The sequence below is a fragment of the Ambystoma mexicanum genome, chromosome 1p (genome assembly GCF_040938575.1).
Source record: "Ambystoma mexicanum isolate Mex_15411 chromosome 1p, UKY_AmexF1_1, whole genome shotgun sequence".
NCBI classification, from domain to species: Eukaryota; Metazoa; Chordata; class Amphibia; order Caudata; family Ambystomatidae; genus Ambystoma; species Ambystoma mexicanum.
In genome coordinates this window covers 304872389-304900105 of record NC_090921.1, presented here as the reverse complement: position 1 = coordinate 304900105, position 27717 = coordinate 304872389, and the positions used below count along the sequence as shown (strand labels likewise).

Below are 27717 nucleotides of genomic sequence, written 5' to 3'. Positions count from 1 at the left end.
TCGCCCGTTCCTTCCACAATACTTCGCCCGTTCCTTCCACAATACTTCGCCCGTTCCTTCCACAATACTTCGCCCGTTCCTTCCACAATACTTCGCCCGTTCCTTCCACAATACTTCGCCCGTTCCTTCCACAATACTTCGCCCGCTCCATCCACATGCTTCGCCCGCTCCATCCACATGCTTCGCCCGCTCCATCCACATGCTTCGCCCGCTCCATCCACATGCTTCGCCCGCTCCATCCACATGCTTCGCCCGCTCCATCCACATGCTTCGCCCGCTCCATCCACATGCTTCGCCCGCTCCATCCACATGCTTCGCCCGCTCCATCCACATGCTTCGCCCGCTCCATCCACATGCTTCGCCCGCTCCATCCACATGCTTCGCCCGCTCCATCCACATGCTTCGCCCGCTCCATCCACATGCTTCGCCCGCTCCATCCACATGCTTTGCCCGCTCCATCCACATGCTTTGCCCGCTCCATCCACATGCTTTGCCCGCTCCATCCACATGCTTTGCCCGCTCCATCCACATGCTTCGCCCGCTCCATCCGTCTACATTCTTCATCTGTTCCATCCGTCTACATTCTTCATCTGTTCCATCCGTCTACATTCTTCATCTGTTCCATCCGTCTACATTCTTCATCTGTTCCATCCGTCTACATTCTTCATCTGTTCCATCCGTCTACATACTTCATCCGTTCCATCCAAACACTTCACCTGTTCCATACATCCACTTTCTCTGTTCCATCTACCTACCTCTCCCGTTCCTTCCACATACTTCGCTATTCCATTCACCCACTTCCCCCGATTCTACCCATCAATTTTGCCCGATCCGTTCCACATACTTCACCCTCTCCTCCCAGTTCGTCCGCTCCACCCTATACTTCACTTGCTCCATCCACTTCGGACGCTCCGTCCGCATACGTGACCCGTTCCGTCCGCATACGTGACCCGTTCCGTCCGCATACGTGACCCGATCGCTCCATACTCTACATCCGTTACATTCAACATACTTGACCCGTTCCTTCTACCTACATCATCCGTTCCGTCCCATACATCATCCACCCGCTCCACACTCTAGACCAATCACACTTTACATTTGCTCCGCACATGCTCCACCCTCTACAGCCACTCCAGACACTACATTTGCTCCACACCTTACTTCCACTCCACACCTTACTTCCACTCCACACCCTACATCCACTCAACACCCTACATTTGCTCCAAACCCCCCATACCCCACATCCGCTCAACACCCTACATCTGTACAACACCCTACGTCCGCTCCATGCTATCTTCTCCATAACCTACCCCCGCTCCACGCATTCATCAGTTCCACGCTCTCAAGCATTCTGTGCTCTCATCTGCTTTACGCTCTCATCCGCAATACGCTCTCATCTGCTTTACGCTCTCATCTGCTATACGCACTTCTTCCTCTCCATCGACATTCATCTGCTCTACCGACATCATGTGCTCAACTCATGACATTTGTCGTACGCACTCGATCCGTCCCATGTTCTCTGTCTGTCCCATGCACTCCACTTGTTACATGCACTTGAATTGTCTAGTCTATTTGTTCCATTTGTACCATGCACTTTTGCCTTCCATGCCATATATCTGTTTCATGCACTCTACCAGTTCAGTGCACTCTGTGCACTCATCCGTATCATGTATTCATGTTTTCATCTTTCCATCCTCTCCACTTTATTCTTCTTGTCCATTTTGTTCCTCTTGTCCATTACATTAATTTCATCAATTTAATTCATTTCAGCCATTTTACCGTTTTCATACGACTTATGCTTTTATCCTCATCACTGATTTGTTCCACTTTAATCATTCTATTTTATTTGTCATTTTTAGTTTACATTCGAGTTTATTAGTTTTCGATTTCTCACTTGGAATCTTGATGTTGGAATGTTATTTGTTATTGTTAATTATGATCTAGAAGTTTGGGCTAGTTGAATTGCTGTTATCCACTTTATTCCTCTCATCCACTTTGATCTTCTTGTCCTTTACATATATTTCATCCATTTCAACCACTTTACTGCTCTGGTACAACTAATTATTTCGATCAACTTCAGTGCTACGATCCTTTTTACTCATTCTAATTTTGTTTGTCCTTTTTAGTTTACCTTAGTGGTTATCTTTCGATTTCTTGCTTGGGTCACGATGCTGGATTGTTATTTAAGATCTAGCATTTTGGACTAATGTCATTGAGTTGCTGTTATCCAGTTTGAGTCACTGGTCAGTTTTAGGGGAAGAGCCATGTTTTCAGTATTTTGCGGAAAGACATGAGGTCCTCGGTGAGTCGGATGTGGAGTGGGAGCGCATTCCACAGAGTGGGGGCCAAGGCTGAGAATGATGATCCACCTAACCTGACTGAGTTTGTTTTTGGTATGACTAGGAGGCCGGCTGAGGTTGATCTTCGGGTACGAGACAGGTGATAGGGTTATAGTTTGTCTCGAAGATATTGAGGTCCGGTTTTATGCAGTGCTTGGTGAGAGATGCATAAGGTTTTGAAGGTCACTCTTCGGGCAACCGGAAGCCAGTGCAGAGTTTTGAGGGCTGGGGAGATGTGGTCTCTTGGGCCAAGCGCTAGTAGCAGTTTGACTGCAGCGTTTTGAGCTCTTTGTAGTTTATTCAGTTGGTATGCGTGCACTCTGAGATAAATGGGGTTAGCATAGTCCAGTCTTGATATAACACTTGATTGTACAGCGGAGAGTCTGTTGGGAAAGGAGAGGTATGGGAAAATGCGCCTTAGAATTTTGAGGTGGTAGTGGCAGGACTTTGAGACGTTGTTGACTTGGTGTGAGAGGGTTAGGTCAGAGTCTATGGTGCATCCAAGGTTTTTCACTGAATTAGAGGATGTCAGTGAGTTGCCCATGGTAGATGGCCAGGGTAGTGGGTGTGGAAGATGTTCGGTGTTGCCACATACCATGATTTTGGTTTTGGAGGTATTTAGCAAGAGGTGGTTTGTGGTCATCCAGAGATCTGTCGAGGAGGCAGGAAGCGAGGTCTGGTCGGCAGTTGGGTTTTGAGTTTAGCAGTTTTAGAATTAGTTGAGTGTCATCGGCGTAGTTGTAGCACAGGATGTTGTGTAAGCAAATCATTCTTGGGAGGGTGGCCATGTAGAGGTTAAACGGGAGGGCTGATAGGCATGCTCCTTGTGGAACTCTGGTGTCGACTGGTCGGGCTTGGGAGCAGTAGGTGGAGAGTAGGGTTATTTGGTTCCTATTTTTGAGGAAGGATGCCATCCATTTGAGGGTGGTTCCACAAATTCCTAGGGAGTGGAGGCGGTCTAGCAGGATTGCGTGGTTGATTGTGTCGAAAGCGGTGGATAGGTCGAGAAGGATTAATGCGCACATCCCGCTGAATCTGCTGTGATTTTAAGGTCGTCCCAGATTGAGGTTAGTGTGGTTTCGGTTCCGTGTCGGGCTCTGAAACCTGATTGAGCGCGGTCTAGGAGATTGTTGGCTTTGACAAAGGTATTTAGTTGGGAGCAGGCGGTTCGGTCCATGAGTTTGGCTAGGAATCTGGTGTTTGAGATGAGGCGGTATTTTTTGGGTTCGAGAGGGTCGAGGGAAGCTTTTTTTATAAGAGGTTTGACATGAACCGTTTTGAATGCGTCGGGAAAGATTCCCAAGGAAAGGGAGTCGTTTGATGGTTCTTGCATGCTCTCCTGCGCAGGTGGACGCAAACATTTCTTTGAGGGTTGTGGCTGGGCAAGGGTCCAGGGGAGAGCCGGATGGTTTGCGGGCAGAGAGAAGTTTGAGGAATTTGTCGGTTGATATTGGACTGAAGGAGTCGAACGTTGGTTGGGGAGAGGTCGTAGGCGGTGATTTGGCTGGTATGGGGGTTGGATTGCGAGGTGGGTGTATGAGAGCTAGTTTGTTGGTTAGAATATTTGTTCTTTCATGAGCTGTGGTGTAGAAGTGGAGAGAGAGAGTGAGGCGCACTGTGATTGTGAGGGGGTCGGGAGGGTGGTGATGCATGACGGTTTGGAGAATTTGGTGATGATTTTGTGAAATTCTTTGCTGGGGTTTTTGCAGTTTAGGATTTGGGAGTTGTAATGGGCTTTTTTTCTTTCCGGATTTCAGCCTTGTACTGCCGAAGGTGCCGGGCCAAGGTCGATCTGCTGAGGGGGGTTTTGTCCTTCCGCTATTTGCGTTCTAGGGATTTATGTAGTTCTTTAGTGGTCTTCAGTTCAGGTGTGAACCATCTAGGGAAAAGGCCACGACGGGCTGATGGTTTGCAAGAGGGTATGAGCCCCATTAGTGAGGTGTTGAGCCATGAGTCAAAGGCGCCGGGGGGTGGGGGGGTTGTTCATTGAGTACGGAGGTAGGGGGTGGAGACTGAAGAAGTGCGTCGGCTAGGTCAGGAAAGATTATTAGTTTCTTCCAGCATTTTCGTAGATTTGGAGGTTCAGGTTCGGGTAAGGGGAGAGGGTTGGGTGAGCGAATGGCGAAAGCGACAATGAAATGATCGAACCAGATGATGGGGGTGGGGGGCATTTAGATGTATCAGGTTGTGGGAGCTGAAGATGGCATCTAGTGTGTGTCCTTTATAGCGAGTCGGGCCGTTGTCGGGTTGGAGGTTAATTGCGTGAAGAGTGTGTCATAGGGTTGGTGGGAATGTCGAGCCATATGTTGAAATCTCATAGGAGGGTGAGGTTGGGGTAGTTTAGTTGTTTGGTGGCAATAGAGTTGCAGAGGTTGTTTGGGAATTGTCTATCCTAGCCAGGGGGTCTGTAGATTATTAGGAAGCTGTGGGAGAACGAAGGGGGGAGGAAGAGTTTTACGAGGAGTGATTCGCAGGAAGGAATGGATGGCTTGTTTTCGATGATTGAGGTGTAGAAGTGAGATTTGAAGGCAATTGCTATTCCTCCTCCTCTAGAGGGACGGTTTCATGGGATGAGGGAATAGTCTGCGGGGAATGCCTCGTTGCCGATCATGGCGAAGTCGTCAGAGAACCAGGTTTCCGTGATAAAGACCAGGTCTGGTTTGTCAGAGGTGAGGCGGTCAAAGATGCTGTCTGTTTTTTGCTACAGATAGGCATTAAAAAGGATGCAATTAACTTCGGTACAGGAGGGTGATGAGGGAGTGGCAGTGGAGGGGGGTGTAAAATGGGAAGCTAGTATGGGGGGTGCATGGTTGGGAAGAATAGGCGGGCAGTTGAGTTGGTGGGATTGGGGTGCAGGGGTTGGAGTGGTTTGACGGGTTGACTGGATTTGGAGTTTCGGTTGTGGTCGGTGAGAAATCGAGGGAGAGGGGTTTTAGGTATGGTGAGGCAGGTGGGGAGGTTGTTGGTCGAGATTGGGAGGATGAGGTGGGTCTAGGCAGGAGTGGCGATGAGTACTGAGCAATTGAGGGAGACCAAGTACGATTTCTCTTCAGTGTTTTTGCTGTGGTTGGAGTGTGAGAGAGGGTAGGGGGGAGAAGGAAGCAGCTACTGTTCTTGCCAGGGTGAGGCGTGCAATTTTTAGGGAGGGGAAGTAGTGGGCTGGTGGGTGGATGATGGTGGGTGTTGATGAGGGGGTGGGGGCGTATGGTAGCAGGGATGGGAGTGCTTGGGAGGTGAGGCTGGCCGTTGGTCGGATGGGAGGGGGAAGTCTGTATGATGATGATGGTAGGTGGGTGGGAGGAGGGGTAGCCTTAGGATGGATCGCTCGCCATCGTGCTCCTCTGGCTTGGTGTTCGGATAGGGGATGGGTAGTGGATGAGGTGGGGGTGAGGTGGGGGTGAGAGTGGGTTGGTGGGTGGTATGGATGGTAGGGCGGGGCGGGAGGTGGGCACGGGGAGGTTATTTTCAGAGGCCTTTGGAGGACTCATGCTTTTGTTCGTTTGAGCTGTGTTATAGTTGGCGTTGGATGGTTTTGTTCACTCCTTCCCACTAAAACTATACCACCAGATGTTTAGCTGTACACACCCACTATGATTAGCTGTACTACTGCTGTACCACAGTGATATGTCGAACTTTCTAAGTTCAAATATACCACCGGGTGAGATTATTCAGTGTGAGTTTGACTAAACCTCAGGTGAGTATATTTACAGTTTCTAACTTCAGCTATATCATGGGTTTAATTCAACTATGCCACAGGGTGAGATTATTCTCAATTGTTCAACTATGTCACAGGGTTATATTATTCACAGTTCCTAGGTACAATTATACCACGGGAGGGATTATTCGCTGCTTTTACGTACAACTAAATCAAAGTTTCTATTTAGGTTATCTAATTAGCTGATAGGCCGACTATCGGATATGCTATTAGGTAGACTTTGTAAGCGGAACTAAGCTGGCAACTATACCACAGATATGCTGTTAGGGACACTTTCTGAATGTAGACTATCCCACAGAGGTGCTAATAGGTGGACATTCTGAATGCAATCATACCATAGATATGCTATTAGGGAGACTTTCTAAATGTGGATAACACAACAGATATGCTATTAGGCAAATTTTCTAAATGTAGTTTTACCGCAGCTATGCAGTTTAGGCAGACTTTCTAAATGCAATTATACCAGAGTGCTGTTAAGGAATTCCTGAGTGTAGTCTAGACTACACCACATCTTCTAATCACTTCTAGCAGCAACTAAGCTACAGATATGCCATTAGGCGGACATTCTGAGTGAAATTATACCAAAGAATGCTATTAGGAACACTATCTAAGTATAGGCTACACCACAGATATGTTAGATATGCTATTAGGTGGACTTTCGTAAGGTAGACTACACCACCCATATGCTATTGGGTACACGTTCTAAATGCAACCTCTTTTAGGAGCAACTACACCACAGATATGCTATTTAGGTGCACTTTCTAAATGCAATTATGCCAAGTTATGCTTTTAGGCAGTCTTTATAAATGCAAACTAGAACACAGATATGTTAGGTGGATTTTCTAAATGCAGCCACACCAATATGCTTTTAGGTGGACTTACTCATTTTTAATTATAACAAGGTATGCTATGAGGCAGTCTTTCTAAATGGAAACTAGAACGTAGATATGCTATTAGGCAGAGTCTTCTAAATGCAATTACACCAAGATATGCTATCAGGAAAATGTTCTAAATGCAATTACACCAAGATATGCTACCAGGCAGTCTTTCTAAATGCAAACTAGAACACAGATATGCTATTAGGCAGTCTTTCTAAATGCAAACTAGAACACAGATATGCTACCAGGCAGTCTTTCTAAATGCAAACTAGAGCACAGATATGCTATTGGGCTGAGTGTTCTAAATGCAATTATACCAAGATATGCTACCAGGCAGTCTTTCTAAATGCAAGCTAGAACACAAATATGGTATCAGGTGGACTTTCTAAATGCAATTAGACCAAGATGTGCTATCAGTCGGATTTTCTAAATGTAATTACACCAAGATATGCTACCAGGCACTCTTTCTAAATGCAAACTAGAGCACAGATATGCTATTAGGCTGAGTTTTCTAAATGCAATTATACCAAGATATGCTACTAGGCAGTCTTTCTAAATGCAAGCTAGAACACAAATATGCTATCAGGCGGATTTTCTAAATGCAATTACACCAAGATATGGTAATAGGCGGAAATTGCTAAATGCAATTAGGCCAAGATATGCTATCGGGCGGACTTTCTAAATGCAAAACTAGAACACAGATATGCTATCAGGCGGATTTCCTAAATGCAATTACACCAAGATAAGATATGCTAATAGGTGGAATTTCCTAATTGCAATTACACCAAGATATGCTATTAGGCAGAATTTTCTAAATGCAATTAGACCAAAATATGCTATCGGGCGGACTTTCTAAATGCAATTACACACAGATGTGCTATCATGCGGACTTTCTAAATGCAAACTAGAATGCAGATATGCTATCAGACAGACTTTCTAAATGCAATTAGACCAATATATGCTATATGCTATTGTGGCGTCTTATTGTAGTCTGTTTATTTCAGAGAGTTGGTTGTGGATACTTGTCCATCTTGGAGCATTGAATAGTATGATTTTTATCAATTTCCGAAATGTCACATGGTCTCTGTTGTCTGGATCGCTTTTGGAGATGAGTTCCACAGTTTTTCTATGAGGATAGAGAAGACAATACCTCTGTACTTGTTTTTCTCATAACTTGCTTCTATAGAAAGTTGTTGCTAGATCCTATGGTCCTTCGTGGGTGGAAGGAGGGTGATTTTTGACTGGAGTTCCGCTCCCTGTCCATGTAGTGCTGAGTGATGCACAGTACTTTGATATGAAATATTTTCCTCACTGGTAACCAGTGAAGTTTCTCTGTGCCTGGGTGATGCGTTCCATCCATTTTATTTTTAGCAGAAGTCTGCGGCAGTGGGTGACGGTGACTTTGACTAGTTGTGCAAATTCAGGATGAACATATTCACCTTAAGTATTTAAGGAGCAAGGTCTCGAACTGTGAGTTTTCCCTGCTTTGGTACTGTTATAAGCTGGCTCACTGTGGGAGTGTGCCCACCAGTGCACCTCGACTTCCTGAAAAGAGTGTTTCTGGCTCAGCTAGAGGCTAGGTAGACTTTTTGCCGAGCGTGCAGCTGAAGAACATCTCAACAAACTTTGTACTGGTTATTCGACCAATAGCAAAAATCTGTTTAGAATACAGATGGACCGAAGGACCCCCCCCCCCGCCCACATCCCCCACCTTTCACACACATTTGATTACAGGTAACGTGCTGGGGCATCGGGATGTTTTGAGTCGCTCAACTTGGTACCTCTGCAAATCTCCCTGTGGTTTGTAGATTAACTCTTGTTTCTAATCTCCTTAATGTTTTGTTCATCCCCAGCTTTCCATTGGCTATATGTGAACTCCATACCTTATCTGTGCTTAACCTGCAATCTCAGCTCTCCAGTTCTGCCTGCCCTCAGATCTCCAACAGTCTCCAACAGTAGATACCTTTGTCTAAACTGCTCTCTGATCCATGCCCAACCTTCTCTGTGATCTCCAACCCTAGGTATTCATGTCCAGTGTCCCCTTGAATCGCCAGCCCTACTACTCTCTCACCCATGGCCCACCTGCTCAGTGATCTCTAACCCTGTTCTTCCATGCCCAGTGTCCTCTTATCACCAGCCCTACTACTCTCTGATCTATGCCACTGGTCAACGGACGCACTTATCTAGAATCCTGGTCATCTATGCCCAACTGATGGGTGTCTATTGATTGAAAACAAACTGGTCGAATTTAATTTGCTCATGCTCCTCCCCACCTTCACAATATTGCCTGACCCCAATTCACCATCTGCGCTTTGGGGATTACATTTGATGAAAAAATGTCAGGTATATAAAATTCGACCAGTTACTATTACTCGCTGAATATGTTGGACCTACTACCTGTCCAACATATTCTGTGATCTCCTGTCCTAGATATCCAAGTTTAACCTGTTCTATGAACTACATCACCAGTGTTCCCTGTCCAACCTGCTTGGTGGCCACTAAGCCTAGACTTCTGTTTCTAACCTGCACTCTAGCTTTCCATGCCTAACTGACTGTTTATGGTTTTTCCTCTCAGGCCCGGTGACAAATGCTCTCATCATCCCAGCTCCATCGAATATGTTTAGCACTGATGGTCGCCCCAGTGTTCCTCTTCCACGTTTCAGCAAGCACCTGCAGGGTGCTGAGAGCAGTGACGAGCAGGGTAATGGCGGGGTGACCCTGCGACTTGGCCTTCATCACCAGGTAAAGCCCAATGGATCTTTTTGCTTAATATCTAAAATGTGTACAGCCAAGAAAAGTGAACGGGCAATGTAAGTGCTGAGAAGTCATGAGTGGTAGCCATGAACTCTGCAAACAGCAAATCTGTTAGTGTAACATGGCATGGTATAGCATTGCAACATAGCATTAGCAAACTAAATAGTAGAATTCAACATTGTACAGGTGGCATGACAAAATGGATCATAGTAGACGGAACATAAAATTACAATATAAAACAACACCAGACCAGAGTTGCAGTACACCATAACATATCTAGGTTGCACAGCAAAACAGTATTGGGTTCAAAAGTTGACTTATAAATTCAAGTCTTCCTTTTGTGGGTCTATTATAGGCTTACCTTTTTCAAAGGTGAAACCTACCTAAAACAAACCCAGAGTCAAAACAGAGTTAGGTGTAAGGGATGAGGAGTATGATTCAGGGGAAAAGGTTAAGGCGTAGAAGAATTGTGGTTAGTAGGAAAGTTAGTAGGAAAGTGGCGGAGTGGTGCAGGGGAGGAGTCCTATCTAAGAGGAGCTCCCCGCCTGCTAAAAAAGAAAAACAAAAAAAATTATAAAATACTATACAAAATAGAAATGGGTCTACTTTGCAAAAAGTTGACCTCCATGAGTAGACAGTTACAAAATCATAAATAAACAGGTAGTCTGCTTTTAGCAGTCTCTCTAGTTTATGTATTGTGCAGCTTTTCATCAAAAGAAAGCATATTCTCTCCACATGTCCACTTATCCATGGTGTTCCTCAAGATTTGGTTCTTGGTCCTTTTATTTTTTTCTCTTTATACCTCCTCACTTGCTGGGGTTATTTCTTCCTTTGGAATCATCACTTTTATGCTGATGACACCCAGATCTTCCTTTCCTTTCCTCACTTCACTGATCACATCCACCGTAAGCTTAGCACCGCTCTCCTCACCATTCAGTCTTTGATGTCAGACCACTTCTTGGTACTCAGTGCTGCAAAAACTGAGGTTATTTTCTTTCCTTCCACCACTATTTCTCTGGCCTCTCCATTCATATAATTTCCCCCTTCGCAGGTACATACATCTTCCGTGTACTGTAATCTGGGTCTTTATTTTGATTCAGATCTTTCTTTCAGTCACCATATTTCCCCATCTGCCTGTTCCTGTCAATTTAATTTGTACAAAATGCGAAAAGCATGTCCTTTCATGACTTTTGTGGCCACTCAATTGTTGGTGTCTGCCCTAATTTTCTCGCAGCTTTTCTATTGTTCTTCAGCACTCTTTCGACTTCCTTCATCTCGTCTTGCTCCTCTGAAATTTGTATTACATGCTTCTATTTGTGTTCTGTCTTCTTGCTCCTCGTGATTCTATTTCATCTTGCCTGACTGATCTGGGATGGCTCTCTTTTCATCATTGTTTAAAATTAAATGTTCTTTGTCTAGTTTTTAAATCCCTCCATGGCCTTAGACCCCCTTTTCTATCTTCTCCAATCTCATTCTACTCTCCTTCTCGTTCACTTTGTCATTCTTATTATCTTCTTAGGGTTCCTTGTCCTCCCTGTGCTCAGTCTCGTTTGTTTTTTCTCTTCTAGCACCTTTACACTGGTATGATCCCCCACTCGCTCTTCGCTCCATTACTGTTTATTTATCCTTCCGGGTCTCTCTGCGATCCTACTTCTTTTTGACAGGTTAATGAAGGGTATCGTAACCACAGAGATATGCTGTGTGTCAAATCTTTTTATTGTACCGTTCTTGTTCTTAAGTTCAGAGCTTTGATGTAAGGTGCTATATAAAATCAAATAAATACAATACAAATTAGCCGCAAGGGTGTAAGCCTCTAAGTACATGCGAGTCTTTTGTCAATGAAATCATTGTGCTGTCCTCTTTTATAGGGAGAATATAGCTGCCACTCAGGAAGAGATGGGTGGGAACACTGGTGTTTGCAGATACTCTGAATAGTCTGGTTCAAGAGGGATTCAGGCTGCCACTACACTAAAGCCATCCTCATAAGATTCATAGAAGGCCTCGAGTGCATCCAGATATCCGGAACCAAGGCATTGCTCTCAAAAGAACCAACAGGAGAAAGCCCACTCTCAATTGAGAATGCCGGAGTGCCTTCCAGCGTAACTGCCTCTGGAACCTAACAATTTGTAGCCAAGAGAACTCACTAGGTGGTTTTTGCACTACTTTCTCTTTTGCATTGTCAATGCCCGCACAGCCCATTTTCTTCCACCTGAGCAGGAGCTTGAGGCTCATAGCAAACTATGGTGAGGTTAGGAGTGGCCCCATTCTGCCTTTCTCTGCTTGGTCTGACAGTTCTGATGTGTAAGGGGGGCAAATGAAGTGTAGCTGTCGCCTCATAGCCGGGCCTTGAGGATAGCTCAGGGGCAAGGCAACGCAGGGCAACACAGGTGCGAATCCTGGTCCTGTGCTTAGTCTCTGCTATTAAGCTTGCTAGAATTCGTAGACTGGACTTGGACCTTTCCTCCCCACCTCCATACTTCACACTGTCCCTGGCCCACTTTAGCTTTTGGAACCAGGCACCACCAATCGGAGAAAAGTCTACTCCTATCACTTTAGAACTCAACATGAAATAACTCATTAATGATCAGTGGTCGGGCAATATAGGTCTAAACGTACCCTTGACAAAGACCACAAGTGTATCTATTCCAGCCAGTCTTTGGGGTCCTGGAAGCACCCAAGCACGAAGCTTAAGTGAGCCTTTAAACTGGAAACATCTCAGCTGAAGTCCAGTAAAAAACCCAAAGACCACATACTTCAAAATTGTGCTGGTTTAATCCCTCCCCTGTGCGGCTGTTGGATGCAGGATGAAGGTCTATACCGTCACTGTTCTTCATGAGATGTTAATGTTAAAGGCTATTTGTACCGCGCACTATCACCACCGGAGTGGTCCCCTGGCGCTCTGGCGGCTCTTAAAAAGGGAGAGGGGGGTGAGTTAGTGGGATTGAGCTGGAGAAGTGCAAGATAGCAGTGATGTGCTGTTGGCAGCCTCAGCCCGGTGGGTTGGGGTTTTTTTGGTTGGCAGTCGTCGTATGCTGTTGTGCAAGTCTGTGTGGTTTGTTTTTGTGTTGCAGTGTAGTGAAGTTTGTGCGGTTTGCTGCGTTTAAGGCTTGTGGTTGTTTGGTTTGAGAGGTGTATGCAGAGGAGTGAAATGGTTAGTGGGTTGGTTATTGATTAATGATTGCATGCTTGGTCTAGGCTTGGCAGGAGAGTCATATATCAATCATTGAATAACATTTCTATCTAGATGCGATGTAGGCTACATTGAGGATTCCAATTAAGTGCGACATATGCTAACATTCACAACTCTATCTAGATGCGAGGCAGGCTACATCGAGGACTCCAACCTAGTGCGGCAAATGCTGACATTTACCATTCCATCCAGATGTGGCGCATGCTAACGATTATTACACCTGTCAAAGGTGACATAGGCTGATCTTGACAGTTCTCTATGGGTTAGTAAACATTGACACTAGTTAACATTGGCTGTGCGGACCTATCAGTGATATACAAAGCGCTATACAAATGCCAAGCAGCATAACATAACAGTATGTTAATGCATAGTGTAGTGCAACATTGATGATAGTCAACGTTATGGAGGGGTAGGTAGAGTGGTGAGGGCTTTCTGGAGTAGAGCGATTGCACTACCCCCCACCAATGCCATGAGATGCTTTCCTTTGACTGGATTGAAGGATTTTCTCACGTGCTGTCTGTGTCCTGAGGGATGGATGAGGCTATTCACCCCCTTTGGTGCTTGGGGGTGGAAGAGGGTGTGTGGGTAATTACCTTGCGGGCTCTGCATGCAGGTGATCACCTGTACTGCGCACTAAAGAAAAGGGGGAGAAGGCCCACCCTTAAGCTTGAAGAGCGAGGAGATTATGCTTCTAAGTGCTCTTCAGGTGTGAAAGGAAAAAGAGTGGCGAAGTGGCAGAATAATCTACCCGCCCCCCCCCCTCTCAACCTTTGTGCAAGGTTAATTATTTTTCTTTGATTAGAGGACAATTTGTAAAGCAACCCAGATTGTGCGGAGCTATAAGAACTGTAATTAGTATGTTATTAATGATGCCAGAGAGCAACCTCCGCTGAGGCTCTTTTCCAATGTGTGTGCGCCAGGCATAGACTGCACTGGGGCGGCTTGCCCCCACAGTCTATCTGGATAGAGATTTGCAAGGAGATTAGACTGCGCATTAATTATTTCCGGCCAGCAGTACTTTAGGGCATAGAGGCTCTCGTTTTGCTTATGCCGATTAGTTTGGTGCCTAGCAAGTCTACACAGGCCCAATCCTGGGAAATACTGTGGAAAGAAATGCGTACAAGAGGAGAGGAGGGTAACCAGGTTGCAGGCAGATGCAAGGGTGGCGTGAACTGGATCAGAATGTTCAGGAGAGGGTTACTCATTAGAGGGTAAGTCCTATTTCTACTTCTTTGGAGGTGGGGCTTTCCCCCACTCCTATGCCGGCACGTAGCTATAAATGTGCTACACCGGCCGCCCGTACAGCGGACACGCCGCCAATGTGCCAAAGGCTCACTTAAGGTAAGCCTGTCTGTGCCCGTCCGTGCCGGGAAGGGGCGGGAAGGTTTCATCAGTAGGGGTTCTCTCCTCTCCCTGGCTCCTGTAGATACGATCTGGCCAGAGAAACTGCCTGATGCCTAACTGCTCTGCTCTTAATAAAACACCCCCAGAGAAGTCGTCTTTGGTTGGAGCACCTTCCCTACTTTTACTAAATACCATTTCTCTCCCAGCTCACACTGGGGAAATGCATGTTCTTATAATGAGCAAGCAACCTTCGATGCTCTGCCTCACTGAAACCTGGCTTGTCCCGAGCTCCGCATCGGCACTGGTTCAAGCTATTCCATCAGAATATCGTATCGTCCATCACGACCGCCCCCCAACCCCCTCAGCGTGGCGGTGGGGTGGCTGTTATATTCCGGGCTGAGTATGATGTTACCCTATTACCTTGCCCACATGAGCTTAATATGGAAGCGCTGTTTTTCAGATGTGCTATCTCGCCTTCCTGTGTCTTTCATTTTTTGCTGATATACCTCCCGCTGGGGCCTATATGTCTTTTTGGGGTATCCTTCCCGGATCTACTGGCTGACATGTGACTACACTACTATTCTAATAGTGTTAGGCGATTTCAATCTTCGTTATAACACTCCTAGATCGAACAAGCTTAGCTCCTTCTTCGACAATCTACTTGATCTTGAACTGCACTAATTGACCCAAGGACCTACCCATAGTCTGGCCAATACTCTTGACCTGATTTTTCTGAAAGATTCTTTGTTGAGCCTGGATACCATTGAACCAGTGGTATGGTCCGATCATTACCTGGTAACTTGTGTATTTCAGTCCCTGTAACCCCCCCCCCCCCAGAATAAGATCCTCCCACCAAAGATGCTGTTGCGCTCATGGCCTCGGTTGATACTAAAGAGCTCAGCGCCCATATAATTAACAAATGTGACCCTGTGAGGCCTCTGTCTCTGAGCTCACTGTCTGTTATTTCAGGAATCTGCCGACTGTTATGCTCCCCTAAAAAAGGTCGTAGACTACCATCCCAACCTTGGTTCTCAGAACAAATAAAAATTGTCCATCTGAAGTTAAGACAGACCAAACATAAATGGCGAAAGAACTACGATCCCGATGTCAGAAAATCTTATAAAGCCTGTCTGTCCATCTATTTGGCAGACATTAAAACTGCCAAAGCCACTTTTGTTTCCCATAAGATTGAAACAGCACTCTGCCAACCCAAAACTCTCTTCACTGTACTTAAATCTCTAACCTCCTCTGAAGCCCTTACCTCCAGGGTCAAACCTACCCAAGAACTGTGCGACGATTTGTCCCTTTTCTTTATCAACAAAATAGGTTATTCGCACCAACATTGCTAAATCTCTAGCTATGTCGGCCTCTGGTGCCAGCAATACACCTTCTATCTCCTCTGATAATTCTGCCATTTGGTTGACTTACCCTTTCTTTTCCGAGGCTGAAGTCCTATCCGCTATCAAATCCTCTTCTCCCGCGGATGCCATTCCTATGGAAATTATGAAGAAGATTGCTCCTGACCTTCTGGTAGCCCTCACTTCAGCTGTAAATAGCTCTTGCCAATCTGGCTTTGTCCCCCCCTGATCTGAAATCGGCTAGGGTTGTACCCCTTTTGAAGAAGCCCACGCTCGATCCCGCGGTTCTTGCTAATTTCTGCCCTATTTCCTTGCTCCCTTTTCTCTCTAAACTCTTGGAATCTCTAATTGCTCCTCTATTATCTTCCTTTCTGGAAACCATTAATATTCTTAATCCTGCCCCGGCAGGTTTTAGACCAGGTAGAGGCACAGAGTGTGCTGGTGTCCGTGCAGGACCATATGTCCAGACTGGTTGACTCAGGGGGGTTGGAGCCCTGATTTTGCTCGATCTCAGCGGCATTCAACATGGTCGACCACCCCATCATGTTGTCTCACCTGGCCCAGATCGGAATTTCTGGCCAGGTTCTTGCCTGGCTCACTTCTTTCCTGTCGGACCGCACACAAACTCTTGCCATGCCTCCTTTTCTTTCTTTACCCTGTTCTCACATGCGGTGTCCCTCAAGGTTCTTCCTTGTCCCCGATTCTGTTCAACATTTATATCTGGGCTTTAGTGTGCCTCATCCGCGCCCACGGCCTCAACTGTTACTCGTATGCTAACACCCAAATCCTGATCCGGCTAGATCGGGATCAGGCGTCAGCATGCCTTTGTGACTGTTTGAGGGACGTGGGCGACTGGATGGACCACAACTGGCTCAAGCTTAATGGGGATAAGACTGAGGTACTGGTGGTGGGATGTCCCCCTGACCCCTCACTGTGGATCTTTGCCTTCTGGCCCTCTACTCTAGGTCCCCTTCCTCGACACTCTCTCCATGACTAACGAGGTGGCGGCTGTGTGCCAAGCTGGCCACTATCTACTTAAGATCCTGAAGAAGGTACTTCCTATGATACCTGAACCCCTTTGTCCTCTGGTTGTTGCAGCACTGGTCCTATCCCGCCTTGATTATTGTAACTCTCTGTACCTGGCCCAGCCAATCTGCCTGCTACAATGGTTACAACGAATACAGAACCTAACGGCTAGGTTAGCCACGGGCACCCCATATGGAGCTCATATTTCCCCGGTTCTGCGTTGGCTTCACTGGCTGCCGGTAAACCAGCGCCTCCTTTTTAAGGCTATGTGCATTGTCCATAGGGCTATTCACGCCCAAGGAGCTGAGTTTCTGCAGGCTAAATTTCTTAGTTACCACCCCGCGTGGGATCTTCGCTCCTCTTCCGCCAACCTCCTGGTTGTCCCGAGGTTTCGGCGTACCAGGATAGGCAGTCGGGCTTTCTCCATAGTTGCGGCTAATCTATTTAACGGTATGCCCTTCGCTATGAGGAAAATGTCTAATCACCTAGCTTTTAGAAGAGCTCTGAAAACGACCCTCTTTAGGCCTTCGTATTGTGGCCTCAACAGCAATGGCTCTGTCCTCCCACTCTAGCGCCATGATGCCTTTGGGCAACCGCACGCGGTATATATGCATATAACATAACAGGTCAGGAAGGATCTTGTTTCCAGTCTCTTAGCATTTTCTGCGCTCCTTCAGCTGTATGTCAGAGGTTCGACTGGCAAACAAATTGCAGGGTCCCAAGATGTTGGTATGTGAAACCCGTGACACCTTCGGTGGGGAAAACTCTCTCCTGTATACCCCACAGTTGTGCAAGACCCCCAAGTTATGTAGGCAATGCAGTGAGCACCTTAATACATTGTTTCCAATTCAGAATAGTTTGTAAATCAAAGAAAGCAATGGATGGATTACACGATATTTTAGTTATTGGGTCACCAAAGGCACAACTGCAATTCGTGCTTCCAATTATCCTTGGTGTGAGCCAATTAATGCAGGCTGGAAAGCAAGCAGTCATGCTAGATTGGCTCCCAGCTGGGTGCCTAGGAGTACCGAAGAGCAGTGTAAGGAAGAAGGGTGTATCGGCAGTCCAAGACCACCTCAGGACACTACACTTTCACCATACTCCAGGCACGTGACGATGCCACCTTGCCAAGGTGTCGGATGAGGGCGCAGGCCCTCTCCCTCCCAAGAGTTGGGGCTGGGCAGGAAATCGTCAACTCAGCCCCTCCCATCCTTGCATCTATTTTGGCCGATCCATTGATTGGAGAGTGGGAGAGTATTCACTGATACTTAGCCCTGTGCTCCGTTTGGGACAGATACAACGCTCCGAAGTCAGTACAGACTGGCCTATGACAGAAATGTGCTGACTTTGCAAACATGTCTTGCATACATAGGTGCTTACTTCTGTAGGTTATGCAATACCGCACTCCATGCATACCAGTCCCCCAGCATAGACGTGACTGCCTTTCCCTGGATCGCCCACTGCATCTCTGCGCTGCTCTAACTGCCCTCTGACCTCCTACACCCAAATGGGACTGTATACTGATAAAAACAGGCTTTCTGGCACAGGAGAAACGGATGCCTTACCCACAAGTCTTACCGAACACTGATTCCATCTGTTACCTTTCCTCTCTTTTAGGGAGCAGCTGAGAGTTATCTCCAGAAAACAGATCGCCTGCACAGCCTGATTTGCGACACTCTGGATAAGGTAAAGCTTTCTCCACTCTGGGTGGGGCTCTGTTTCCACGCACTGGTTAGGCAACTTTCTGCAGAATTCACTTTGGCCATAACAGGATGAGCTATATGTGGAGGTGGGAGATCTGGGGTGCAGGGACAGTAACAAGTGGAAGTAAGTCAAACGCCTGCCAACTACTTTGGCCTCCTGGTGCTGTTCCAGCCCGCAACAACCTCCCTTTGCCGTTTATTCCATCCTGGTATAGTGGTTCTGACTGATTGCCACCCTGCTCATGGCCCTTTTTATCCAGGTGCCGTTGGGTTCTTCTGACCATCCTCCCCTCCAGGGGTGATGGGATGGTGCCTGGTCATCACACCCTTCTGCAGGGGTCAGGAAGTTCCTCCATGGCTTGAAGGGTTTTCGCCTCCCTGTCATCTTTCCTGGGTCTTGACATTCTGCCTACTCTTCTCACTCTCCCCAGGGACATGAACTCCATCTGCCTGTGTTTCTCCCTTTTTGGAGTCGTATGATGCTGCGTTCTCCGCCCATGGGGTCTATCATTTTTCCCCTCCCAAGGAGAGGAAGTTTTCGTTCTCATCCACTTTACCTCCCCTGGGTTTGATTTAACCTGCCTATCACCCACCCTTGTTGTGTGGCCTGGCGTTCTTCCTCTGGTTTTGGACCAATGATGTGCCATCTTCTTTTCTTTTCAGAATGACACGGGTGACTCTGAGCAGCTGAAGGTTCGTGTAACAGAGCTCGAAGATGAGGTCAGCACTCTGCGAAAGATCAACAAGGACCTTTTTGATTTCTCAGCCCGAATCATCACCAAGCACTGAACCTACAGCTGCCCCCTGCGGCCAGTGGCTTTACTTGCGTGATTGGAAGGTCGCAAGAACTGTTGAGCAGCGCACGTGGACACATTCTAGTGTATCCGCGGAACCTTATGGGAGCATAAACGTTCATGTCTGTGTTTATTTACAGGCCAGCATCCTTTTGGCACGCACTCTGACATGTGCCCCAGACACCATCTGCACGGACCAGAAGCTAGCACCAGTGACCTGTTGCACCAGAATATCCATGGTGCTCGATTCTACAGATGTGTCTGCCTTCAGGCATGCATTCATCAGCGTTTAGAAGCAATTTTCTTCAGAAATTCAAAGGATTTACCAGATTTTCTTTCCCCTTGTAGTTTGTTTAGACGTGTTTTGTTTTGTAAAATTCTTGAACTTAAGATATATATTTTTGTTTAAATAAAACATTGTGAGATAGTTTGACGTGTCTTTAAGTGTGTGTGTGTGTGTGTGTGTGTGTGTGTGTGTGTGTGTGTGTGTGTGTGTGTGTGTGCGCGTGTGTGCGTGCTGTTTATAACAGTGGCCATAGGGTTTGAATGTGGTTGTCTCAGAATTCTTTGGACGGGCCCCCCAGTGACCCACCACCACCAAACGGAGACGCATTACATTTCCTTGGAATTTAAGGATGGTGGAACCTCAGTTTGGTTTGTTATTATGACTGCACATAAAAGAAAACCAAGCCATATTCAAATCAATGATCACATCACCAATTCCTAGGTGGAAATGGAGCCTACTTTTATGTCCATGGTAGTGTAGAAGTTGCCGAAATCTGCCTGCTGCTAATTGGGTAAACACCATTTGTGAAACTAGTCGGCTGGATTTTCCTCAATGGTAACACGGAGACCAGTCTCTCAAACGGAGGCTCACTCGCGGACCATGAGAATGTCATTATCAGGTGCCAAGCATAGAGCGTCAGCCTCATTCTCGATGAGCAGCTCTATGCACCCTTTTGACAGAGGGTCCTTTTCCGGGGCATCCTGCTTTGCTTTTTGCTTACCTTATTGCTTGCATTAGAGCAGATGCACAACTTAATTTAACACAAATATCTCCTCGGCTAACTCTAAAATTCCCCATTTGGTGCCCTTGAGCAGCTGAAAGTGTGTTTTTTGTGTTTTAAAAAAAAAAAATGGTACAATTTAAAACTGCAATTTTATACGATCAATACATACTGTCGATGGGCCAGTTATCTTATTTAGCATATGTTCCAATTGGTCAGCCAATGTTGGCAAATTACTGTCGGTGGCCTGCTTATTCCTGGCGGAGTAGCTGACATGGTTGGAATGCTCGGATATGGCTTGGAATGCCGTATTCCTAAATGAAAATAATTCTCATACAAAACAAGTGTGTGTGGGAGCACCATGAAGTGGTTTATGGAAGAAGTGTGAGAAAGAAGACCAGAGTAGACGAGGGCTTTGCTAATGCTTTAGTTATATAATTATGATTGTTCTTTTATAATGCGCTTAATACCGGACACCAGTTTCTAAGTGCAAGACCGGCATTCAAAACTATTTCTTTGCGTTTTCTTGCTTAAAAGACAAACGCGTTGCCCCTGAGCTAACCCACCGGCCTAGACCACTTCTTCAGGTGGTCACTGTTTTATGGACTGAACATTTGGGCACTTGCTGGACTGAATGCAAAGGTCTTTCGCCAAAGATCACATCATTTGGGTCTAATGTGGTGAATTCAGCTTGCCGGTTTCCAAATTATGTATGTGCACGCTTCATCAGCTTGACACAAATATTCCATTCGGCCATCTAGAAACCACACAAATATTGTCATATCAAGTAAACTTACAAAGCCTCTCATGCAAATATGTATTGGTCAATAGGTAGAAACGATTAGCATAAGTGCGAATTCTGGGGACGTGATGCAGCATAGCTTTCATCAATGTGTATTGTCTTTAAGAGGATTATTCCGGGGGAACCTCCCCACCCAACAAACATTCTGGCCTTTCATTTAGTTGAACTTTTCTGTCAAACAACCGAGGCTCATAAGTTAACTTTACAATATAGGTTTATAGTTATATTAGGCAAAACGAGCATGGTTCACGTTTAGAAGAGAACTATGCACAACAAGCAATGCACATCTTCAAAAGTGAATGCAGTAAAATGGGTGAATTGGACATGCGTCTGGTATGTATTCATAGCGCATGTCCTTTCTTGTGTTTGACATTCCACTTTGTAAAATAGTTGACAAACACTTTCTCCAGCATGGGGTCTGCCATGGATTCACATGCTCAAGAATATTCCCCGTCGTCGGGCTGGGAATCCTCTGTAAAGAAAAAATCAGTATCAGTTTCGTTTCTGATCTGTCTTTCTTAGTAGTAACCAATCACTGGTCTCTGGGTTATACTGTCCCCAGCCAATGACTGCCCTCTCTCTAAGCCCCCCCCCCCGGCAGCCATCCTCAGATATTTACCGCACGTTCAAGTGTTGGGAGTCCTCGTGCTATAGCTCTCTAGCGTTTACTGCGTTTTCGCGCTTTTTTCAAAGAGATTTTCTCATTTTTCGGTTAAATCGAGCCTCAAGCTCCACCGTTCTACATCCGATCAACGGGGACCCGTTTCGGAATTTTCTACACCCCTCAAGGGTGAAGTTTTCGTCGAGTTACGCTTCTTGGAGGATTCCAGTAGTTCTGAGGCCTACCATGGATATGGCCCAGGACAGGGGAAGCTCAACGCCCGGATCAAAGCTGTTCAGGAACTGCCCTGGATGCGGGTTACAAAAGGTTTTCAAGGAGGACGAGCATTCGAGATGTCTCTACTGCCTTCATGAGGACAAGACTCGCGTGGAGAAGGACTGTGCGTTCTGCAAGAACCTATCGGAACGGACCATGAGGGATCGTCGTTCCCGCCTCGCCAGCTGGCTGGAGAAGGGCCCAGCAGGTGAAAAGAAGAAAAGGTCCGAGCGGTCTTCTAAGTCCTGTGAGGGCGCCCCGGCAACGGGGGCCCAACAGAAGGCTAAGCACCGCGAGTCCACGGGCACTGGGAGCGCCGAATGGTCAGGCTCTTCGGCTGCCAGGCAGGGCGCACCTTCCCCTGCACCATCAACCATGAGCCAATGCTCTGGTTCGGGGAAGAGGAAATCAGAGAACCCTCTGGAGAGGCCCCAAGGTGAGGGCCTCAAGCGCGCCCAAGGTGGCGAAGGCCTTGATTCACCCGGCTAAGGCCTCTATCGAGGGAGTCGCGGCTGCCCTGGCGAAGCCTGGGGAGGCTGCACCAGTGGAGGTGATCTCGGGGCCCTGAGTTTCCCTGCCACCGCGGAGGGAATCATCTTTCCAGCCCATAGACAAGACCCCCGTGAAGACCCCAGTGGAAAAAGAGGGGGGCGGTGGCCATTACGGACACGGATTCAGCCTCTGAGGAGGAGCTGGTGGAAACCGTGAAGAACCTCAACAAGAGGTTCGAGAAGGTACGATCCCACGGGAGGGATCCCGAAGAGGTGGTCGAAGAAAGCGACGGTGGTGCCGACGAGACCCCAGTGGAGGAGCAGCCATCCCTCCCGTCGCAGCCATTGGCCGAGCCTCAAGACAACTCGACGGCCATTTTGATGGCAATCCAAACCTTATGCACAGAGATAAGGACGAGATTACCACGAACCCCAGCGGACGATCCTGAACCGGGCCTGTCGGGAAGCCCCCCGAACAAGCGGAGGAGAGTTCATCCCCCCCGCCCTTCATGCCCTCACGACCCGTGGAGCCCTCCTCCCCCTCACCGGACCCCAGGGATGACACGGTGACGGATACGACGACTGGGACGGATGACGACGGGATGGACCTTCCATCACCACTCCCTCGGGCCTCCCCACTCGACGAAATTTGCTCCTTTCACGCCATGATCGCAAGGGCGTCCGAGCTCTTCCAGCTCTGCCCCGAGGAACAGAAGGAGGGTTTCCTCGATCAACGGCGAGAGGCCAAGAGAAAGACAGTCCTCGCGGTAACGTTACTCGACGATATCTGGGACGAGGGACTTGCGATCCTGAAGAACCCGTCCATGACGCCTGCCAAGAGGGACAGGTACGAGAAGAAGTACCGGGTCCCAGACGCCGCCCCCTTGTGCCTCAGGGCTCAACCTACGCCGGATTCGGTCATCTCAGCGGCGGCCAAGAAGAAGAAGGCGGCGGGGGCGACAGCCTCAACCTCTACTTCCCCACCTGACTGTGAGGGTAAGAAATTGGACGCCATGGGACGACTGGTCATCTCGGCGGCGATGACAATTAAGGCGGCCAACGCCTTAGCGATTGTGGCCTGTTACGACAGGGAGCTATGGTACAAGATAGCTCCCCTACTGGACTTCCTACCAGACGACAAGAGGGTGGAGGCCCTGGAGATTCTGCAGGAAGGTGAGGTGGCGTTGGACCACGCCATAACGGTGGCAACGGACATTGCGGACACCGGGTTTCGCCAGTTAGGCAGCAGTGTTTGCCTTGGACGATGTGGCCAGCTCAAGGCGACAGATTTCCGTCAGGACGTGCAGACCAGGGTTTTGGACATGCCGTTCGACGGCAACAACCTGTTTAGGAAAACGGTGGATGAGTCGCTGCAGGCCATCAAGGCCGACACCGAGACTGCCCGAGCCCTGGGAGTCCTTCAGCAACAACGGCCCTTTCGGAGCGCCGGAGGCAGACAGAGGGCCTCCAAGGGATCAGGCGGTGGCTCCTTTATGTACCGCCATGGGGCCCGCTCCTCGTCCCAGGAGGCTTACAGAGGTTGCGGCAAGCAAGGAAGATCTCGGCGTCCTCGCCAAGGAGGCCAAGGCGGCAAGGCCGCCTCCAAGCAAGATTGAACCGGCCATAGCGTCGGGCCCCCACCGAAGCACCCCGGTGGGAGGCCGGCTGGAGAAGTTCGTCAGCGTGTGGGAGTCCATCTCCACCGACCGTTGGGTGCTGGATGCCCTGGCCCACGGGCACACTCTCGAATTCCTAAAGAAGTGTCCCTGCATTCCTCCTGTGGCCAGGAAGGAAAATCACGTCCCTCAACTGCTGTTGGAGGTAAAGGTGATGCTCAAAAAAGGGGCCATCGAGCTCTTCCCCAAGAGGCTCCAGGGCTCTTGAGTATACTCAAGATACTTCCTCGTCAGAAAGAAGACAGGCGGTTGGCGCCCCATCCTGGACCTACGTCGGTTGAACAAATACATCAAGGCACAGAAGTTCAGGATGGTCACTCTCCAGCACGTGCTGGGACAGTGCTGGGACAGCTGGAGGAGGGCGACTTCCTATCGTCGTTGGACTTGGAGGATGCTTACTTCAACATCCCCATTCTAAAAGGACACCGAAAGTTCCTCAGATTCGTAGTCCAAGGACGCCACTACCAATTCAGAGCTCTGCCATTCGGATTGAAGTCTGCACCAAGGGTGTTCACCAAGTGCCTAGCACCAGTGGTGGCACAGCTGCGCCTGCACGGGATCCAAGTCTACCCCTACGTGGACGACTGGCTCATCTGTGCAAGGACAACAGAACTCGCCGTCGAGCACACGGCAAAGACCGTCCGCTTACCCACGGAGCTGGGTTTCTCCAACTACCCGAAATCCCATTTGGTTCCGTCGCAGGTGGCACTGTTTCTGGGAGCGAAGCTCGATACAGTGGAACGATTGGCGTCTCCGTCGGAGGAAAGGACGAAGGCCATCTTGGGCAAGGTGCAGTGCCTGCTAGCCACGGACATGGCCAGGGTGAGATCCATCAAGTCCCTCCTCGGAATGATGTCCTCATGCATCTATCTAGTGCACCTGTGCAGGCTACGGATGCGTCCTCTACAGGAGTTCCTCGACGCCCGTTGGATGCAAGCGGCTAGCAGCTTCGAAGACAAGATCCCGCTCATTGAGGTTTTCCGTCGGCCGATTTCAGTGGTGGGGCACCCGTGCACACCTCACGGCGGGCACGGACTTCCAGACCCCGGCACATCAGGAGATGGTGACAACGGAAGCCTCCCTGGAGGGATGGGGTGCGCACACCGGAGATCTCCGCGTAAGAGGCCTGTGGCTCCCGGAGGAGAGGACTCTACACAACATCTTGGAACTCTGCACCGTGTTCTGGGCGCTCAAGTCGTTCCTCCCGTCCCTCAAGGGCAAGGTCGTGAGGATCTTCACCGACAACACCACCACGATGTTCTACATCCGGAAGCAGGGAGGCACCAGATCCCCAGCCCTATCCAAGGAGGCCCAGGATCTGTGGCTCTGGGCCGTCGCCCAGGGGATGTTTCTGGTTCCCTTCCATCTGGCAGGAATAAAAAACACCATCGCCGACTCACTCAGCAGGGAGCTGCGCTCATGCAACGAGTGGGAACTACGCCAGGATCAAGTTGATCGGCTCTTCCAACGATGGGGCAAACCCCAGATCGACCTGTTTGCGACGGCGATGAACTCCAAGTGCCAGAGGTTCGCCAGCAGGTTTCCCCAGACGAGGAGCATGGGCGATGCTTTCTCGTTCCCCTGGGACGGCCTGTTCCTGTATGCGTTTCCCCCATTGACGCCGCTGCTGCTTCGACTCATCAGCCAGCTCAAGAGGTCCCAGTGCAGGATGATCCTCGTCGCACCGGCATGGCCGAGACAGATCTGGTTCCCGGACCTTCTGGACCTCTCAGCGTCCCCACCAGTCAAGCTGTTGACGGACGCAGAGCTTCTCTCCAGAGAGGGAGGTGCCATTCTTCATCACGGCCCGGAGTCGCTAAACGTGCAGGCCTGGCTCCTGCAGCACTAGAGTTTGGAGGGTACGATATCCCGGATGACTGCAGAGAAGTTCTTGCAAAGGCCAAGGCGTCCTCAACTCTCAAGTGCTACGGACACAAGTGGAAGAGGTTCTCTGTCTGGTGCCGTGCACAGAAGATCAACCCTCTACGGATTACGGCACCTCAAGTGCTATGATACCTACTGTCGCTGGCCAAAGCTGGACTAGCTCACGCTTCCATCAAGATACATCTGGCAGCGATCTCCCAATACACGAGAACTGCAGGACGGCCGTCCTTGTGGTCTCATCGACTGGTGAAGGAATTTATGAAGGGACTGTCCGATCGTTCCCGCCGGTGAAGGCTCCAGCCCCGGCGTGGGAGCTCAACGTGGTGCTGACCAGGCTCATGGGGCCGCCATTCGAGCCTTTGCATTCAGCTCCGTTGAAGTTCCTGTCGTGGAAGACAGCGTTCCGTGTGGCCATCACCTCCGCACGACACATGGGAGAGATTCAGGCCCTATCCTGCAAGCCTCCATACTTTACTTTTCACGATACGAGGGTGGTGCTGAGGACGCACCCCTCTTTCATGCCCAAGGTGCCGTCGGACTTCCATCTTAACGAGCCCTTGGTGTTGCCAGTTTTCTTTCCGTCGCCTTCGTCGCCGGCTGAGGGGACTTTGCACTCGCTGGATGTAGCAAGAGCGCTTAAATTCTATGTGGACCGAGCGAAGAGTTTTCGGAAGATATCAAAGCTGTTTGTGAACTTTGGACCTGTGAACCAAGGGAAGGCTCTCTCGAAGGCTTCCATTTCCAGATGGCTCTCTGGCTGCATCATGCACTGTCATCGGTTGGCCAACCGATAGTTGCCCGGCCATCGGATTGCCCATTCGACCAGAGAGATCGCTGCTACTACGGCGTTATTGTCTGGTGTGCCCCTGCTGGACATCTGCAGGGCTGCTACGTGGAGCTCGACGCACACCTTCACGAGAGTCTACTGCGTCGACCGGGATTCCAGGGAGGAGTCCAGAGTCAGCCAAGCAGTGCTGCGCAACCTGTTCGTCCTGAAGGTGGGCCTGGTGAGGAGGTAAGAGTTGCTTAATGTTGAGTTTATTTAATGCTTAATGTTGAGCCTTTTGCCACCTCCCGTTGGTTGTGCATGTGTGTACTGCTATGTATTCTTATATTCATGAGCATGTGAATCCATGCCAGACCCCATGCTGGAGAAGGAACAAGTTACTTACCTGTAACTGTTGTTCTCCAGCATGGGTCTGGCATGGATTCAAATGCGAATCCTCCCTCCTTCCCCTCTGCGGCTCTTCACTTGGTCATACCGCCACTTTACGTGCTACCAAATCTGAGGATGGCTGCCAGGGGAGGGGCTTAGGGAGAGGGCAGTCATTGGCTGGGGGCAGTATGACCCAGAGACCAGTGATTGGTTACTACTAAGAAAGACAGATCAGAAACGAAACTGAAACTGATTTTGTCTTTACCGAGGATTCCCAGCCTGACGACGGGGAATATTCATGAGCATGTGAATCCATGCCAGACCCATGCTGGAGAACAACAGTTACAGGTAAGTAACTTGTTCCTTACGAACATCCAGATTATTTTATAAAACAAAGGGAGACCACTCATGTAAAAGCATGCTCCCAGGTTACTGGACTGCAGGCAACTGTTCATGAGGTGAGCATTGTCCTACTGGAGGCCCTGGGTGTTGGGCTGCAAACCGAAAAAAGAAATTAACAAATGAATGGGAGCCACTACAGAAACTTCAGGCACTGTTATATTCTATGGCGTTAAGCACTCATTCCAAGGGCTTGAACGGGTGTAAAGGGCCGGTGGCCCGAGCAAAGCGAGGGTGTTTACCAAGGCCCCTGGATTGTTGCTACCCGCTCCAGCCCTTGGAAGGGACGGGACTAATTTAAAGTATTTACGCGCCGTGAATGGG

General features: G+C 48.6%; 1 protein-coding gene across 1 annotated transcript in view; it reads left to right on the top strand.

The window, feature by feature from the left end:
- The window catches only part of WDR18 (WD repeat domain 18), a 487280-nt gene extending 467749 nt beyond the window's left edge, over positions 1-19531 (top strand). Inside the window, exons 8-10 of the mRNA XM_069647517.1 lie at positions 9508-9674; positions 18222-18290; positions 18971-19531. Coding sequence (XP_069503618.1) covers positions 9508-9674; positions 18222-18290; positions 18971-19096 — 362 coding nt within the window. The 3' untranslated portion in view covers positions 19097-19531. The remainder of the gene's footprint in view (positions 1-9507; positions 9675-18221; positions 18291-18970) is intronic.
- The last annotated feature ends 8186 nt before the right edge of the window (positions 19532-27717 follow it).